Consider the following 19,994-nt stretch of genomic DNA (forward strand, 5'->3'; position numbering starts at 1 on the left):
CGAGGGAGAAATTATTCTGTGTGAAAATTTTAATTAAATTAAATTAATACACCTGAATTTCTTAATATCACCAACCCAATTTAGATATGAAAATTTTAAAATCGTGAGATCCACTCATTTTTTATGTTTTAAAAAAAAAATTCATGAAAGTTTATTTTTTAGAAATAAAATTTTTTGTGCACGTTGAGAAAACAAATAAGAAACAAGTTGAATCCCTCATTCTTCATTCAAGGAAGGATCAAAGAAGGAAGAGAGAAAAAGAAGATAAATTAGAGTTATTTTTTTAGCAAATTCCTCCTCGACCATCCTGCAACAACGGACCATTTCTGAACTTCCGTTGGATTTATGCCCGGCCGCCAATTGTCGTCAAACTTTTGCTCGACCATCAGTTGTCGTCAGACTTCAACCCGCCACTAGCTGTCGTCGGACTTCCGCCCGACCACCGACCGTCGACAAACTTTTGTTTGATCCCTATTCATCACTAGATTTCAATCTGACAATTGACTATTTGTAATCTGGTCGGCCTCAACTTCAAGGACGAATCAATCATTTGCAATCTATTCAAATACTAGTGGATTCATTTCACTAGTCATGACTCCGTGATTTTTCCCTTCAGAGTTTTCCACGTATAAAATTATGGTGTTTCTATTCTCTATGTTTGTGAGCTTGATATTCATGCAATACTAAGATGAAATATTTTCCTACTTTAATACCACGAATATTCTAGCCCCGACACTCTTATATTTATATATTTATTTTCTACATAAAAATTGTATATCTCTTTGGAGATTATCTTAATTTAATTGTATATGCAAGATTTTTATTCATTGTACTAAAATTTTCTTTTAACATTGTGCATCTTCCACCACAAAAGAGGTATCTTATTGACTCCTCTAATACTAGCTTCCTCTATGCCGAGATTAGATCAAGGAAAAACAGAAGCAATATTAAAGAAATCACCTCTTCTTCGGGTATTCACTCCTCGCATCAAGACATTGCAAAAGCTTTGATTGATCATTTCAGAAAACTTTTTAATGCACCTAAACCCATTCATGAGAGCTCTTACAATATTCATGCTGGTAGCATGATTCCTCCTAACCTTCTTGGGGTCATTGTTGCTCCAGTTACTAATGAAGAAATTAAGGATGTTGTATTTGTTGGGGGTTCTTCCTCGGCTCCGGGTGGGTCCCGATGGTTTCACCTTTGCTTTTTATCAACAAACTTGTCCCATCATTGGATATCAGCTATGTAATGCAATTAAACATTATTTTTCTTCTGGCCACCTCCCTAGGGGTGCTAAAGCTACTGTCATTATCCTTATCCCTAAGGGTACTCATTCTTCCAGTATTTCTTATTTCAGGCATATTTCTTTGTGCAATGTATTATACAAGATTATTAGCAATATATGTTGAAACTTGCCTTACCTTTTATTATTCATGAGAGACAATCTGGATTCATTGCTAAAAAGTGCTCTGCTGATAACATTATCCTTGACTCTGAGATTCTCAAATAATTTAAAGGTTCTCATAAGCTCTTTTGTGTCAAGCTTGATATCAAAAAAGCATTTGATTTGGTCTCTCGTGTTTTCTCGCTTAACAGATTAAAGCAAAAAGGTTTTCCAAACCTTTTCATTAAATGGAGTAGGGGGTGCATTTCTGAGGTGCATTTTTCTATTTTCTTTAATGGATCGTTGGAAGATTTCTTTAATTCTTCATCGGGGCTTCGGCAAAGATGTCCTTTATCCCCTTTGTTTTTTGCATAGTCATGGATGGGTTATCCTCATGCTTGCATAACCAAAATCAGCACTCTTTTTTGGGACTAGAACAAAATAATTTTAGTCTCAAGCATCTCATGTATGCTGATGATCTCTTGATTTTTGGGGTTGCATCCTTACATAATGCTAGCTACTTGAGGAGTTCTCTTCAGCAATTTTCGACTGTATCTGGTTTTTGTATAAATCCGGTCAAAAGCTCCATATTATTTTCTAAAAATGTTGATAATGCAGTTGAGATTGCTGCCTCTCTTAGAATTTCTCAAATTGACACATCTCTTATTTACCTGGGGCTTCTTATTGTTGCTAATAGGCTTAATTTCACTCACTTCCAACCCCTTATGAGTAGAATTTATGCTATTTTTTAGGGTTGGAAAGTTAAGTTTCTTTCTTTTGCATGTGGAGTTCAGTTTCTGAAGTTTTCTATTATTAATACTCTCGCCTATTGGATTAGAAGGTCCATAATACCTAAAGCTCATCGTAAAATTATTTCTAAACTTTGCTCTAAATTTTTATTCTTTGGAAACATCAAAGATAAAAAGCTGCACCTTATTTCCTAAAATTCTATGACAAGGCCGAAATGCAAAGGAGGTTTGGGCCTCCCTTCTTTTGATGCTCTTTATCATAGTGTGGCTTGTTCTTTCATTTGGCACATGTATAACTATAACACTATGTTGGGTACTTCGTGTAAGGCTAAGTTTAAATCCCCTTGGAAGCCGCCTCCTGCCTTGGCTTTTAAATTCTGAAAGTTGATTTGTTAATCGGCTCGAAGCATTAAAAACTTCATCTCTCAGTCTGTTGCACCTAACTGCAATTTCTCCATGCTATGGGACCCTTGGTGCAATGGAATTTCATTGTTAGATTATTTCAATTCCAATAGAATGTCTCGTCTCTCTGTTAATGATTTCATTATTAATGGGCAATGGTCTCTCCCGGATTGCATTCCATATTATGTTAAGACTAATATTTTGGGTATAAAAATTAAGGAGTAACTGGTGCTTGCCTAGAATGGCTCCTCTAACCTCATATTTAAGGATTTTACTTCTCAAAACTATTCCAATTTAGATGATGTGGATTGGTGCAAGTTCATTTGGCATAAGAAACATATTGTTCAATTTGCCTGTTATGCTTGGATGGTGGTTTTGGGGAAATTAAAAAGTATTAATATTTTAATCATAAGGGAAATTCTAGCCATCCCCTCTTGTTCTTTTTTGCCTTGGCAATTCTGAACAAATTTTATCTTAAGCCTGATATATTGCAAACCTATGATTACTTGAATACTATCCAACATTTCAACAGGAAGGAAAAAGTTTTCGGCTTTCTTACTGTTTCTTGTGTCGTTTACTACATATGGAGGAAAAGGAATAAGAGAATGTTTACTAATTCATGGGAAAGCCCAACTGTTATTAAAGCTTCTATCATTTATGATATTCGTGCGAAAACTAAGAATTGGTCTTTCAAGGATCAAATTAAAGAGAAGTTTTTGGAAATTATGAGATAATGCTTGCAGTTTTGCTTGTTTTAGGTTTTTTTGGTATTTGTTATGCTGGGCATGGTTGGGCTCCTTGGCAACCTTGGAATTTATGGATTATTGGAGTTATTTGTTTGGACCTTTTGGATGGCCTGATACCTTTGGATTCAGATGGTGCCAGCTGCAGTTATACTGGGAGGTTCTTTTTTTTTTTTTTTTTACTTGCACTTCTTGGGTGCAGTTTTGGTTTATTGTTTTTTGTTTCTGGACAATGATGAGCCAATGTCTACATCTTATCATCCCTTTCTTGGATGGCCTTATGACAACCAAGGAGTTTTGTTGAATGGTGATTCTAAATTTTTGGAAGCTATTGTGATGGTCCTGCTTTGTTGTTCTTTTGTCTGTGGTAACCAGTGCTCCATCGGCTACATTTTCGTATCCTCTACTTGATTGAGGTTGTGATGTTTTGGGATGTAGACCTTATTTTTTTGAGTCCATTGTTCCCTCTTCTCTTTTTCTTTTTGTGCTTCTTTTGATTTTTTCTAAATGTTTGGGGGGTATAGTTGTTTTTATACTTGTAACTTTCTTATGTAGTTTGTTGTAATCCCTTTTGGTTATTAATATAAGGGCTATATGCCCCAAAATTTACTATATAAAAAAAAAAAGAAGATTGAAAAAGCTGCTCTCAAATTGAATGGATTGATTGGACAAGCCGAATTAGGCTTCTTTTATGGAGAAATTATTATGTGCGAATATCAGAGACAAGACGTCGTATGGAGACCAACCAGAATGCGCCATATCAGCAGTATCGAGCAAGGGGTGACGTGGCACATTCTGGTTGGTCTTCGGACGGAGTTCAACGTCCGCTCATAATAATTAATCTCGTTTGTGACTACTTTTTACTTTTTTTATAATTTATACTTGGAAATTGTATAAAAAGTAAGAAAATTGTCCCAAATAATATCTAAGGATTTGCTTGGGACAACTATAACTTTTTATAAATATGATTGTAAAATTATTTTCGAAAAAATAACTTCTAAAATATGTTGAAAAAATAGCTTACTAACAAAAAAATTTATTAAAAATAATAAAAATTCAATGACCCAAACTACAATTTTTTTTAAAAAAACCTAAGTTTATAAATATTCTCATATTCTTCAAAGAGAATAGATGCAAAACCACAATAAAATACATACAATAAAACAACTTAAATTATTACTCGAAATCAATATAAAAGTTTTTTTTTGAAACGGGATATCTACCCGCTGCTACTTCCGTAGAGGAGGATCTTGACGGAATAACTAATCTCTCAGCGAGTCTAGCAGCAACCAGTCCTATAAGTACCGGATCACGCATTTATTTTCTTCCCACTTAAGAAAACAATATAAAATTTAAAATAGAGTTTGAACGAAGCAGCCACTTTTCTATGTGATGGAACTGAATAATTTAAACTTCCTAGTGAATAAAGTAACCAAAATAATCTGCTACAGATAGTAGTAACTATCACAAGGAAACAATTTTATGGTGCGCCAACTTGTCCGGTTGATTGGGGACATCAGCCCTAATCTTAAGATATAAGAGATTTATGATCCGTTTGAGATAACTTTTTAATGCTTTATTTTTAAAATCTTAATTATAATTTATTTGACTATTTTTTGTCGTTATTTTTAAAAAATATCTATTCATAAAATTACTTTATTATTAATAATTTTATATAATTAACCTAACAAAATTTACGGTTATCTTGAATAGATCTTTGATGTTTGATATAAAAGTTAAGGTAGTTATAAATAGGGGTGTCAATTCTGGTCAACGAGTTGAGTTCGGGTTGAATCTGTAACTGATTTGACACTCTTCGGGTCAACCCAAAATCCGACCCATTTTTAAAAACGGGTCAGGTTTCCGGACTTGAACCCGTCCCAATTAAGGTCCGGGTCAACCCGACCCGACACGAATGACCCGGGGTTGACCCAAAATTGCTAGTTTTCGGGTCAAAAATCGTGTCAAACTTCGATTTTCGGGTCAATCTCGGGGTTTCGGGTCAAATATGAGTTTTCGTGTTTCTTTCGAGTCAATTTCGGGTTACTGGGTCAACCAGAACCCGCCCCGATTTTTAAAACGGGTTGATTTGTTGAACTCGAACCCAACCTGTTTCAGGGTCGGTTAACCTGAACCCGGATTTTTTCGGGTCGGATTCGGATCGTGTTTCGGGTCGTGTCAAAAATTGACACCCCTAGTTATAAACACTCAAATTAAAATAAATATAATTTTGTTTTCCTTAATCGCAAAACCATTACAACCAATATCAGACGAATTTTTGTATTAAAGAGGATCCTTCGCGCTCTCTCTCTCCCTCTCTCCCTCTCAATCACTAATGGTGTATTACTATGTGTAGGTGAAGCGGGGATAATCTCGAACTTGGTGTAGGAAAACCCTAAAAATACAAAATCGCAGCTTGATGAATTTAACTTCATATTTGATCCTTTCATGAATAGGGGCTTGTTTATTAGCCAAATTGAACTCATTTGATATGATATTCTCCGTGTGAATTTCTTGTAAGAAAAATCTCACAAAAAAATATTAAGAATAATCAATGATCATTACTATACTTGTATACATTTAGACATCATTGATAGCGTAGAATTTTGCATTTGCATATCAAAACTTTTAATAGGTATTTAATAATATGTGGTCATCTCACATAATAAAAACTATGAGATTTTTCTTACATATATTTTGTTGAAGAGATCATGAGATGGGAATTCAGGCTTTGTTTATGACAATTTTCTTATTATGTTTTAGAGCTGTTTTTCAGTACAAAAACTTTTCTTAAGAAAATAATTCTATGAAGAAACTGCTTTAGAAAGCAGTAAAAAAATTATCTCAAACAAAGCTTTAATTGAAATTATGATTGTGATTCTTTTTCGTTGAGTTTTGTAATCTACTAATTTTAAAACTACTTGAATATATTTTGTGGGCCGGCATTGTAGTTAATGATTTACAATAACTTGTAAATATGTGGTGTGTTAACATTGATGTTAATGAAATATAATAGCCTTATTGGCTATGGGGGATGCCAAATTTGGTGTGCATTAGTGGGGTTGTAAACCAGTCGAGTATCTGCCTAATTGAGCTAAACTTATTTAGTTCTCACTGAGCTAGATCTCATTTATTAAGCTCGAGCTTGATGATAAGTTTTGATCCTGCAAGGATAGAAAAGGAAGAACCAAAGCACTGAGAAAACTCATTTGTGTATTACAGTTAGTTTTACTATTACATATTACATTTTATATAGATGACCTGAGTACAAGCAGTTATAAAACATAGGTCAAAATTAGTTGTGCAAGGCATCAACGCTCAGGATTACAACTGTAGTAGAAGTTGTCGTGCAACAGGTGAGAAGGGGAGCAGGGTATATTCCAACGTATGAATGGGCACATGCACATGTTAGGTAACACCGCCCCTCAAGTTATGAATGGTTCTTGAATTGTTAACTTAGATTATAGTTGAAGAAATCGAATAGAAGATAAGGCTCTGGTGAAGATATATGGTGGTTGATTTTGCGATCATATATGATGTACAGTGACATGTTGAGCTTCAATGCAACCGCAAATAAAGTAATAATCTACTTCTATATGTTTAGTGCAAGTATGAAAATTTTGGTTGTTGGCTATTGCAAGTGCAAAAATATTATCACAATAAATTTGAGTTGGCACAGAAATTGGAATAAAAAAAAAAAAAACAGTGAGCAATTGACGTAACCATAATATATTACTAGCTACAACAGCTAAGGCACGATATTCAGCCTCTATGGAGGATTGTTAACTGTAGGTTGCTTCTTCACTAACCAATATAATAAATTCCCACCGAGAAATGCAAAAAAGCTATAAAGTGAGCAGCGATCACTAGGGTTGGTGGCCCAATCAGAATCTGCATATGGATGAAGTTTGAGAGGTGTAGTGGTTATATGTAAATCATGATTGAGAGTACCATTTAAATATTGCAACACTCATTTCGGTAGTTCGAAGTGAAGATGATATGGTTTATGCATATGTTGGCACAAGTGATTTAATGCAAATGTAGTATATGGCCAAGTGATTGCGATATACTACAGGCTGCAACGAGCCAACCAACTGTTTGTAAAGTTCTAATTGTTGAAAGAGTTTTGAAGTTTATGTTGCTTTAGGAGGTTTTGAGGGCAGAGGACTTTTGGATTGCTTTGCAATTTAAAATACTAGTTTTGTTGACCGCATCAACAATATAACGGGGTTGACAAAGCAATAAACTTTTATAATAAGGTGAAATTTGAATACCAAGGAAATGTGAGACATGTCCAAGATTTCTCATACAAAATTTGTAGTGCAAATTCTGTAAGCAGAAGGTGAATATCAAATTAATCAGGCGACATACATGAGTTGGATATTGCGGATCTTGAAAGCCTTGGGTTTGCTGCATAAATACCGTCTTATCAAGATTACCAAGGAATGCATTTAAAACATCTAAATTAAAGATGGGCCAATAAAAGGCAATAACAACAATTAGCATAAGTCTAATGGTAGAAAATTTGGCCACTGGACTGAATGTATCAGTATAATCAATACCATATTCCTGTTTGAAATCTTATGCCATGAGTTTGGATTTGTGACGGGCGATAGAGCCATCTAAGTTGAACTTGGTTTTGTATAACCATTCTCAAGCAAGTATATTTTGGTCTTTGCTATGAGGAAAGAGAGACCAAAGCCCTTTACTTCTGTAAAGCCAAAAATTCATCAAGGCAGTTCTCCAAGTTGAATGCTTGTTAGCTTTTGCAAAGGAAGTTGGTGATATTAGTACAATTGTATGCTGCAAATAAAAACTTGCTTTGGTTTAAGATGACCAGATTGTCGACAGGTGAGCATAAGATGTCAGATTGGTTGAGGAGGCAAGACAAGTGAAGTATCGCTGGCTGGAGAAGGTATTGGTACAAGTGAATGAACGATGGGGGAGGAGTGTTGTGTGGGAGGTGAAGTGGGAAAAGTAGAGGGAGTATAATGAGCTGGGGAAGGGCTGAAAGGAACTACAAATGCTTGTACTAGTGTAAGTGTGGAATGGAGACTATTAGTGGGAGGAATGAGTGTATGTGTTATTCTTGAAGGGAAATATATATTCAATGAATTATACATGCCATGAGATATAGACACGACCTGTAAGTGGATCCAAGCATTTATACCCTTTGGACTGAGTTGCATATCTTATGAAAACACAGGGTAGAGATTGGAGCTGTAATTTGTGACGGTTGGATAGAGGGATCCAAGGATAGCATAAACAACCAAACACACAGAGATGGTCATATTGTTGGTTTTGCCGATATAACTTATGATATGGAGAAACATGATTAGTGAGCTTGGAGGGTAATTGGTTTTTGAGATAGGCAGCCATTAGAAGGGTATCAAACTAGTATTTGTGTGGTATGTTTGCCTCAAATAAAAGGGCTCACATAAATTCCAAAATGTTGTGGTGTTTTCGTTCAACAACACGATGCAAAATTTCAAATGAATTTAAGCAATTTAAAAAATTAAGATTAGCAAACTCACCACCTCAATCATATTGAAGCATTTTTATGGGCGTTTGAAATTATTTTTCTACAAATTGTTTGAATTGAAGAAATGTAGACAAGACATCAGATTTGAATTTTAACAGGTACACCCGACAAAATATTGTAAAATCATCAACAAATATGAGTTAATATTTAAAGTTTTGCATATATAATATCGAGGAAGGACCCCATATAATAATGTGCACAAGTTCAAGACATTTAGTAGTTTTGGGAGAAGCTAAAGTAAAGGGAAGGAGATAACTCTTAGAACGAGCACAAGAATCACATGGAGTGAGGTGTAGGTTAAATTAAAGTGTATTTAATAACATCTTTTGAATGGTAGGAGAAGGATGACTGAGCCTTTTGTGCCACACTGTATAGTTGTTAGGCATGTTGAGTATAGCTGCATGGGAGATAATATGTTGCTGAAGTTTGGAAGCGACATGTAGTTTCATTGGATAGAGACCTTGTATGATGGACCCTTGAAGCAAAATCTAATAGTTATTGGAACCCTTTATGGTAAAACCATTATTGTCAAACAAGATGTAAAAAGAGTTATAATTAATAAGATGATAAACATAAAGAAGACTATGAATGAGATGGGGATTATGAAAGATGTGAGGTAGGCGAAGCTTACGAGAGGGTGTAGGTAAAATGCCTTGTTTTGAATGAACAATAGGAAGTTGATTACCATTTCCAACATGTACTTGCGAGTTGTCCAAGTAAGGATGAACGAACTGAAGTTGAGATGCATCTGAGGTAAGATGAGTTGATGCACCTAGGGGTGTAAACGAGTCAAGTCAAGTTTAGACCATATCGAGCTCAACATGTTAGTCGAAAAGTGAGCTAGAACTCGAGCCCATAAATGAGTCGAGCTCGAGTATGCTCACGAGTGGGCTCATCTCACTTACACCCCTAGATGCACCTGAATCCAATAACCAGTTTGTAGTAGAAGCGTCTTCATCTGCCACAAAAGCTTGTGGTTTATGCGGCTGGTATGATATGTTCAAACTGTTCCAACAGGAAGCAGCTGTGTGCCCAAGTTTTTCACAAATTTGACACTCTACAAAAGCAAATGAACTTCTACCACCACAAATTTGACACTCTGCTTGATTGCTTTGGCTCATTTGGAAAATTCGAGCTTGACTCGATTTTTTAGTTTGATTTCTTAATTTCAAATTAAAAAATTCAAATTTTTTAGAATTTTTTTTAAAATTGAATTAAATTTTAAATATTAAAATATGTTATATAATATTAATTTAATTTAATTTTGAAATATATTTAAATATTATCGAGCAATAAACTTTATATATATATATATATATATTATTACTATGTTAAATAATAATAAAAAAAAGAGTTATAAGAATCATTTAATATTTTAAGTTAGGAAACGCATTCAAAAAATATGATAGCATTCTTTACTTAATTAAAAAAAAAAAATTTCGTTCATTTGGCACATACCTTTCCCGGGCTAATTTCCAGGGCTAATCTCCCGCTAAAATTCTAATCAACAATTCAGCTTCAAATGGGAAAACCAATTTCCCGGGACTCGAAATTGTTGCATTTAGGCCGTTTGAATCCTGTTTCACTTTCCAATACCGCCCAATTTCCTGTAGCCTCCTGTGCTCCTCTTCTTAATCAGGACACTTTGAATTCTCGATCGGAAGGCTCACAACATAATTTCCCTCGCAACACATTTCGCCACAAAGCATCAGACCATTATGTTAAAGTCACCGTTTACAATACCAACCAGCGGTGCCCGGATTCCAGCTTCTTCTCCTGCAAGGATCCGAGAAGTTCTGGTATTAAAATTTGCCGGAAGTGCACTCTTCTTCTTCATTGTCAACATCTTCAACTTCAAACCATGCCGTTGTTGCCGACTCCTGCCAGAATCCACGAGGAAGAAGAGCCTCTTCTTGCTCCAAACCCCGACCGCTTCTGCATGTTTCCGATCCGCTATCCGCAGATCTGGGAGATGTACAAGAAAGCAGAGGCTTCCTTCTGGACTGCGGAAGAGGTCGACCTCTCACAAGACCTGCGTCACTGGGATCACACACTTACCTCCGACGAGCGCCACTTCGTCACCCACGTCCTCGCCTTCTTTGCCGCTTCAGATGGTATCGTCCTTGAGAACCTAGCCGGCCGATTCATGCGCGAAGTTCAACTCCCGGAGGCTCGCGCATTCTACGGCTTTCAGATCGCCATTGAAAACATTCACTCCGAAATGTATAGTCTTCTCCTCGAGACTTACATCAAAGACTCAAAGGAAAAATCCCTCCTTTTTCGTGCCATCGAGACCATCCCCTGCGTCGCTCGCAAGGCTCAGTGGGCGCTGCGCTGGATTGACGCCTCTGATACATTTGCTGAGCGGATTCTCGCTTTCGCTTGCGTTGAAGGTATTTTCTTCTCTGGCAGCTTCTGCGCCATCTTCTGGCTCAAGAAGCGCGGTTTGATGCCCGGTCTCACATTCTCCAACGAGCTGATATCTCGTGATGAGGGTCTCCATTGCGACTTTGCCTGCCTTTTATATAGTCTTCTGATCAACAAGATTTCAGAGGAGAGGGTTCGAGAGATTGTTGCGGATGCTGTGGATATTGAGAGGGAGTTTGTTTGCGATGCACTTCCATGCGCTCTTGTGGGAATGAACGCCGATCTAATGAGCCGCTATATTGAGTTTGTCGCTGATCGGCTTCTAGGAGCTCTGGGTTATGGCAAGTTGTATGGTGTATCAAATCCATTTGACTGGATGGAGCTCATATCACTTCAGGGTAAGACGAATTTCTTTGAGAAGAGGGTCGGGGAATATCAGAAGGCGTCGGTGATGTCGAGCTTGAATGGTAATGGCGGAAGCCATGAGTTTAAGTTAGATGAAGATTTCTAAGCCTGACCGAAGGCCTTCCTATGTATCAATTTGTTTACTTTTTCTTGTCCTGGTAACGTTTGGTTGATGCTTATGTTAGTTTTACTGCTGCTTATAACATCTCCCGCTTCCATATCTAGTAGTGCCTATAAGGTGTTTGATGAAATGCATAAATTATAATACCTGATTAAAGATTGGAGATTTCTCTAGCATTTTGTCAATTAAAATACATGCTTTCGTAGCTTTTTGACGTACGGGATTTGACTGACTCTTTAGTTACCATACGCTAAATCTTATTTACAATTTGTTTTTTCTGTGTTGGAAGTCTGCAGATACTGTGATAAAAAGTTGAATATCTGAAATTTAAGTTGATTTTTTTTTTTGGAACAAACTTCTGTAAAATTTAGGCTCAATTTGATGCAACATTCTAAGAGAGCAGAGGTTAAATTTGTGTCAATTTGAAAACCACCACTTTTTTGGGGGGGAAATTAATGTTTTTTTCCCGTTCGAACTCGTTTCAATAGTAAATTTTTATTATTTCCTTGTTAATTGCTTACATGGTGGTTAAGTTTCCCATTATTTTGAACGATTTTAGAGTGCAAGGCGATGTACAATGGAGATTGTTTTTTTCTTTGGTACTTGGAGACAACATAGAACAAAGTCATCTCGATTTTATCATCCATGGGTTTTATGTGCTGAACCACTGCTTAGGGCATCTCCAACCGAACGGCAAACACTTGTTTGCCGTTCTTGTTTTGCTCCAACCGATCGCCATTTTTTACGCCATTTGATCGCGGATGAACAGTGCCACGCCAATATTGGCGTCGCAATGTTCACTCACGCCATTTTTTTCTCTCAACCGGAAAAACGCGCGAAAGGGAGGGCGATCGTTACCTTCTCAAAAACACCTAAAATGGCGTTCGATTGGAGCATCACCGCGCCATTTTGGAGTTTTGCGTTACTTTGCCTTGAAAAATGAAGTTTTCGGTTGGAGATGCCCTTACAATCATGAAAAAGCCTGAAGAAAATAGTTATATTTTGTTCTTCTTCATTCATAACTTAATATTCTTTATGCATATTCAAGAAACTTTCATCATTCTGTCATCATCGCATGTTGTACTAACGATTATTGATACTGCTCAGCTTATTCAAGTGGCTCATGTGATTTATCGAGTAATCAAACTAAGAGCACAAAGTGGATATGTCAGTGTGAGAAATTGTTGATGATTTGGTAGGGGATTCATTGATGTAATAACTTTGACTCTAAAGAAGTAATTATCTGAGGAGACTTTGAGATGTTATTCTTTGAATAGTGTTTTTCAATGGCAGATTGCATTAAGCTAATGAATGAGAAGAATGGTTGCTTACAATCTCCTGACCACTTTCATCAAATTATAGTTTTCAACAACCATCATTTGATCACCGTCGTTCCATTACCATTGCCTAACTGTGTTCTGTCAACCAAAATCACCAAACCAAGATATGCTAATCGCTATCACTTGATTATGGCCTCATATCTATCCCCTAATTTTGATCTCCTAACAAGCGTCCTTGGACTTCAGTCTCATGACCATTATCATCTGATTATAGTCATTGAACTGCTGTCATCCAAACTATCATTTTGCACCTATGGTCTTCCTAACACCATTACCCAACTAAGGTCTTCTGAACACTTATGACCTCTCAAAAAATCATTGTCGGACTATGATCTTCGGTCCTCCATTATGTTCTAATGATTTTATGATCACTGTCTCTTGACTATGATTTCTCAATGATCATATTTGCCCTAATATAGTCTATATGCCAATAGTGCCCACCAACAATCTCCTGATCATCAATTCCTAACTACTATTTCCTGACTATAATCTTCCGATCACCATCGTGTAACTATAATCTCTTGACCACAATCATTCACCTATAGTCTCCTAACTTTCATCATGTAAATATGATCTTCTAATCATAATTGTGTGACTATAATCTCTCATCTACTATCACCCGATTATGATCTTTCGATCATAATAAGTCATAGTCGCCAGATGTTGCCAACAAAATTGACACCTTATATTGCTTATAAGGTTGTTGCATGCCATAGCACAAATATCAACACCTGTAAGATGTATATCATCAACACAAATGCCGACGCTCGCCAAATTCTTTAGATTAGTTGGATGTTGAAATGCCTGTTCCAGTCTTTGTGAATGCTGTAGATAGAAAAGTGAAGATGAAATATCTCATTTATGTCAAGTAGCACAGATTTCAGCACATTGGAAACCAGAAACTCAAAATGTTCATGGAAAGTTTTTTTATTTTATTTTATTTTATTATCACGATTCCAATGAAAAGCAGAAACTCAAAAGATTTATGGAAAGTTTTAGAATCACGATTTTCTCATACAGAAGAAGTGATTAAGATTGCTTAGATTAACTTTCAGAGAAATGCAATATACAAACAGTTAATTAAAATTTTTGTTATATTCATCTCAAAATAAACACAGTAAATAAAAAAATTATACCGAACACATTCTGTCAATTATTATTATTATTTTAAATTCACAAGGACTTGTAACAAACTGATTCAATTCTATCACCGAGAATAAAATGTGATGCCTGTCACTTACAAGAAAATTATTTTGTGTGGATTCTGGACGGCGTTTAGAGACTAATTAGAATGCGTGAGTCTCTTTTTTCTCGGTACCACTGTGTACAGAGTGATGTGGCGCATTCTGGTTGACCTCCGGATTGTCCGGTGTCCGCACAAAATGATTTCTCCAATTACAAGTAGGAGGTTTTCTGTTGCCCAACTTTTTTTTTCAGAAATTGTTTGCAAGAAGTTATTTTCTTTCTTTCTGAATAAAATCTCGTGTAATGCGCCGTAGCAAAAGATTTTGTTAAGACTTAAGACACATTATAAATTTGAATTTAAATCTAACATTAAATAATTTAAAAATAATTAAATTTTGACTCACACTAAAATTTTAATTTTTTGTGCCGAAAATATATTTGACTATTTAGGTACTAAGCCCAATTGAATTTCCCTTTTGATTCATGGCTCGGGTTTCGTTTGAGATGATTTTCTTATTATTTTTTAAAATAACTTTTTAATATAAACATTTTAATTTTTGTAAAAAATAATTGTTGTGAGAAACAGTAAAAAAGTCGTGTAAAACGAAACCTCAATCTCCAAGAGATTTTGAGGCTTTTCCTTTGGTTGTTAATATTTCTACGACAACAATATGAATAGAATGAATAAAGTCTTTAACATGTTGCACCTTACTTGGGATAATGATGAGAATGCTATTAAAGCATAACAACCACACTGCTTATTTAAGTATATAGCCTTTTGTATTTTCCTATTACTGTTTTGCCTTCTGTGTAACCGGCTGCTCCAGCCTATTTAAAGACTTGTACTGTATGTATTAAAGAACATAATAATATACTTTACTTTCTCTGTGTTTGTCCGTTCTTGGTTCTCTCGTCCTCATCTTCTACATGGTATAAGATAGGTGATTTCGATTCCGGGACATGACGGACGCTTCTTCTCCCTCTCCGATTCTTGAGCAAACGGAGACTACGAGTCTCGTTCAGCCCTGCATTTCTTCCTCCCTCAAGTTTGTCATCTCCAATCTCAAGAACCTTGTTCAACAACCTCTCTCGCCCGACAACTACTCGGTTTGGCGATCCCAAATCATCAAGATCTGTTCAGCAAATGGATTTGAGTCTTTCTTATATCTCAAATCTGTCATTCCTGATGAACGCATTCAGAGCGCTGATGGCACATTCAGTCCCAATCCCAGATATGCTCAATGGCGTCTTACGGATCAAAATCTCGCCGCTGCATTATGCTCCACCATCACCGCCTCGATCCTTCCTTACGTTCTTGATCTTGCATCCACCGCTGCTATCTGGAATACCCTCGAAAATCGATTTCAAGCGACGAACCGATCCAAAGTTATTCAACTGAAAAATGAGCTACATCACGTGTCGCTCAAGAACTCGTCTATGACAGAGTATCTCACTACTATAAAAATCTTGGTTGATCGGATCGCGGCGGCGGGCTCTCGAGTTGATACAAAGGATATTATCCTATACATCCTCAATGGTCTTCCACCGACCTATCAATCTTTCAAAACATCCATACGCACCATGATTACTCCTATCACCCTTGATCAATTATATTCTCTGCTCATTAGTGAAGAAATGCATGTCTCCTGACTCCTCTGATGCCGCTCGGGTCACTGCTGCTGAAGACTTCTCCACGGCTTTGTTCACACACCGTGGTCGGGGATGTCGTGGCAGTGGTCGTTCTTCCACCTCAAGCGGTTCTCGCAGAGATCAACAGCCACAATCAAATCAAACCACCTGCCAGATATGTCTCAAGAAAGGCCACTCGACATCCGAATGTTGGCATCGCCTCAACCCGAACTATGTACCAAGAACGTCAAGATCAGCTACCACTGCTCTTGTGGCTACGCCTAATGATGCCTGCACCGACTGGTACTTGGATTCCGGAGCATCTTCTCATATGACAGGATCGCTGGACAATCTCTCCATCTCGTCTCCCTACAATGGCAACGACGGCATCACTCTCGGTGATGGGAGCTCGATTAGCATTGCAAACTCCGGTAAAGGGTTGCTACCGACTCTTTCTCGTAAGATAAATATATCTAAAATTTTACATTCCTCGCATCTTAAATATAATCTCATGTCTATCTCTCAACTTACCAAGGACAATGATATTGAAATTATTTTTGACTCCTCTGGATTTACTTTCAAGGATCTAACGACGCAACAAATTCTTCTCCGAGGACCTTACCGTAACGGGTTATACACCATCGCCAACACTGCTGCCTGCTTCCCTGCTCAAGCTCTCCACACTAGAACTTCTCACCTCAACTCATGGCATATAAGACTTGGACACCCCAATAACAGAATTTTGTCTCGCATTGCCTCACTTTACCCTGAGCTCAAGATTAGTCCGAACAATATGTCGTGCTTATCTTGTAATACGTCTAAGAGTCACAAATTATGTTTTGATCTGTCTAATAATAAATCTCAATCTCCTCTTGCTTTAGTTCATACTGACGTCTGGGGTCCGGTGTGATGCCCCAGATATCAATAGTGAAAGGATTCGTCTGACATTCTGATCGAACTCCATTCCAGTTGCCTACAACTCTGGTAACAATCCATTCTTCCAATAACACTGCTCTGATACCAAAAAGACTTGTCACGCCCAATATCTAACTTGGAAAGAATGTCAATCTATTTCTCAAACAATTTACCAGAGCTATCTAAAACCTTCAATTAAACGGTCTATCAAACATCTATAAAATTTAAAACATCAATATACAAGTCGATTCATATCTCAAAACGTCATGTACAATACTCAGGAACTACACTACAATCACCAGTACTGAAATCTATCCTGAGTACAAAAGAATCAAAATCATCAAAAGACAAAAACCTAAAGATCCGGATCAATTCCTATCTTCTGCTCCCTTGCCCTGACCTGAAAATATCAACCACATATAATGAGCTTTACAAAGCCCAGCAGGTCACCTAATACCTATAACTGAAATCAAAGCACAGCGATGCTATCAATATGCATGTCAGTCAATCAAATCATATCAGTCAATGGTCAATGAATATGTGCAATACAGAAATCCATAATCAATAAAACCAGTCAATGCAGCAGCAGGAAAATCAATAAACCAAGCTCAATCAATCCACGTCAATCTCAAAGAAATCCGTACACAGAAGAAAATCAATCAATCCGTCAAATCAGTCAATCCGTCCGTCAAATCAATCAATCAAATCAAATCAAATCTATACTATTAAGTCGATAAAATCAATCGGAAAAGCAATACGATAAATAAATCAATTGTAGCAATCAAATCAATACAATGCAGAATCAATCTATAGGCAATCCCAATATCTATAGCATCAATGACTCTATAAAATATCTATGTCCATTCTATCCATATCAATGTCAATAATTAAGGGTTGGATTGAATTGAGATCAGGTTTGAATTGGTGTCAGGATTGATTTGAGGTCTGGATTGATCTGGAATGTGGATGGATCCTTAATGACCTCATACAAAAATGAGGTCAACAATATCTTGGTCACGGGAAACAATTCGAACATCATCAACACAATTCTGGATCAACTCAGTCACAAATTTGCGTTAAAGCATCTCGGTGAAGTTCATTCTTTTCTCGGTATCAAGATTGACCGAACGGCTGATAGTTATTTCCTATCCCAAAAAGCCTATGCGACGTCCATTCTACTACTGGCTCAACTCAGTGACTGTAATCCACTTGCAAATCCATCATGCTCTAAATTACCTCAGGATATTCAACCGGACACTGTGCTTTCGGATCCCATGCTATATCGCAGAATTACAGGCTCCCTTCAATATCTGACACTAACTCGCCCAGACATCTCGTATAGCGTCAACTGCCTCTCACAACATATGCACCAACCTCTTCCCGAGCATACCTTTCTCCTTAAGCGTCTACTTCGCTATCTCAAAGGTACTCTTGATTTCGGTATTCCCATTCATAAGTCTAACTTGTTTCTCCAATCCTTTTCAGATGCCGACTGGGCCGGAGACTCCAGCTCAAGAAAATCAACATCCGGCTACTGCTCTTATCTTTGCAACAACCTCATTTCCTGGACAGTTAAGAAACAGAACACGGTGGCTCGATCATCCACAGAATCGGTGTATCGCTCTTTGGCCGCACTAGTCGCCGATGTAATCTGGCTTCGCCGAATCCCTCTGATTTCGACATTCCTCAAGATCAGACTACTGATATTTTTTGCGACAATACGTTGGCAATAGCCTTAGCTAACAACCCTGTCTTTCACGCGCGTACCAAGCACATAGAAATTGATCATTGATTCGTTCGCGATCATATTCAGCAGCAAAACATTCGTCTTCTCCCGATTACCACCGTTGACCAGGTGGTCGATATATTCACCAAACCTCTGTCTACTCCTAGATTTCAGTTACTCCGCAACAAACTGAGCGTCACGCAAGACCCATCAGTTTGCCGGGAGGTATTAAAGCATAACAGCCACACTGCTTATTTAAGTATATAGCCTTTTGTATTTTCCTATTACTGTTTTGCCTTCTGTGTAACCGGCTGCTCCAGTCTATTTAAAGACCTGTACTGTATGTATTAAAGAACATAATAATATACTTTACTTTCTCTGTGTTTGTCCGTTCTTGGTTCCTCGTCCTCATCTTCTACAAATGCTTCTTTCAAGGACTTCTATAAAGAGTTTTTCATTTCTGAACTTGAAGTTGACTGGTCGCATTTGGTTTGGCATAAAAAGTACTCTCTTAGATATTCTGTTTTTACTTGGATGGCCCTCTCCGGTGGCCTTAAAATTGCTTATGCCTTGCGTGCTAGAAACATTGATATTGGGGATATTTCTTGCCCTCTTTTCCATAGTCATATTGATAATACGCTTATTTTTTCCAAGTCATTTCTAGGCTTATTCCCCAATTCAACAACTTCCTTTTCAGACCCAATATTGCTCAAGCCTTACAGTTTATAGATGGGCTGTTTATTGACCGGGAAGTTAAGTTTGGTATTATACTTATTTTTAATGCTGCAGTCTATTTTCTGTGGAATGAACACAACAATAGGAAATTTGCTTGTGCCATCACTTTAGCTAGGAAGATCTCTAGAGTTGCTTATTTGAAACTCGACAATTGGAAATGGGGCAAGAAGATAAAAGAGAAACTTATGATGTCGTACTTCTAGCTGTTATGAGCTATCTACTGTTTCTTTCTATATTTATCTTGATGTCATTCCCCTTCGGTTGCCTGTATACGTTTTTTCTTGGCTGGTTTGCTGCTGTCTGGTTGCCAGTTTTTGGTTTTATTTGGGCATTGCTTTGGGTCATTGCTGGTTTGATATATTGGAGGTGCATATGGTAGCTTTTGGTGTCTGCAGACATTTTATTGAGCGATTTGGCTTCTCGGGGTTGCTGACGACATCTTTTGTTGCCCAACCTCATTCGGTTGCTGGAGGTGTATACGGTTGTCGTTCTCGTTGCTGGAAGTGCTTTGCTTTTTGGCAGGTCAATTTTGGGTGTCTGACAATGATGACATATGCTTGCTCCTTTTGAACGGTCTTCGCACAACCAAAGGAGAGTCTTATTGATTGCTTCTCGGGATTGCTGGCGACATCTTTTGTTGCTGTAAGTGGCTTTTTGACGGTTTCCTGTCTGTTTTTGGAATATTTTTTTCAGCTGTAATTACTATTTATCTTTTTTCCTTAGCCTATTTTTTCCTTTTGGCTAAGGT

General features: G+C 37.2%; 1 protein-coding gene across 1 annotated transcript; it reads left to right on the plus strand.

Annotated features, from left to right (window-relative positions):
- The first annotated feature begins 10,431 nt into the window (after positions 1-10,431).
- Positions 10,432-11,879, plus strand: LOC110113673 (ribonucleoside-diphosphate reductase small chain). The gene has a single exon (XM_020846341.2). The coding sequence runs from the start codon at positions 10,685-10,687 to the stop codon at positions 11,699-11,701; it is 1,017 nt and encodes a 338-aa protein (XP_020702000.1). The 5' UTR covers positions 10,432-10,684; the 3' UTR covers positions 11,702-11,879.
- The last annotated feature ends 8,115 nt before the right edge of the window (positions 11,880-19,994 follow it).

Source organism: Dendrobium catenatum, unplaced genomic scaffold (genome assembly GCF_001605985.2).
Source record: "Dendrobium catenatum unplaced genomic scaffold, ASM160598v2 fragScaff_scaffold_624, whole genome shotgun sequence".
Lineage (NCBI taxonomy): Eukaryota > Viridiplantae > Streptophyta > Magnoliopsida > Asparagales > Orchidaceae > Dendrobium > Dendrobium catenatum.

Excerpts from the sequence above, each read along its gene's own strand:
- LOC110113673 (XM_020846341.2), top strand. The coding sequence starts at position 10,685 with ATGCCGTTGTTGCCGACTCCTGCCAGAATCCACGAGGAAGAAGAGCCT.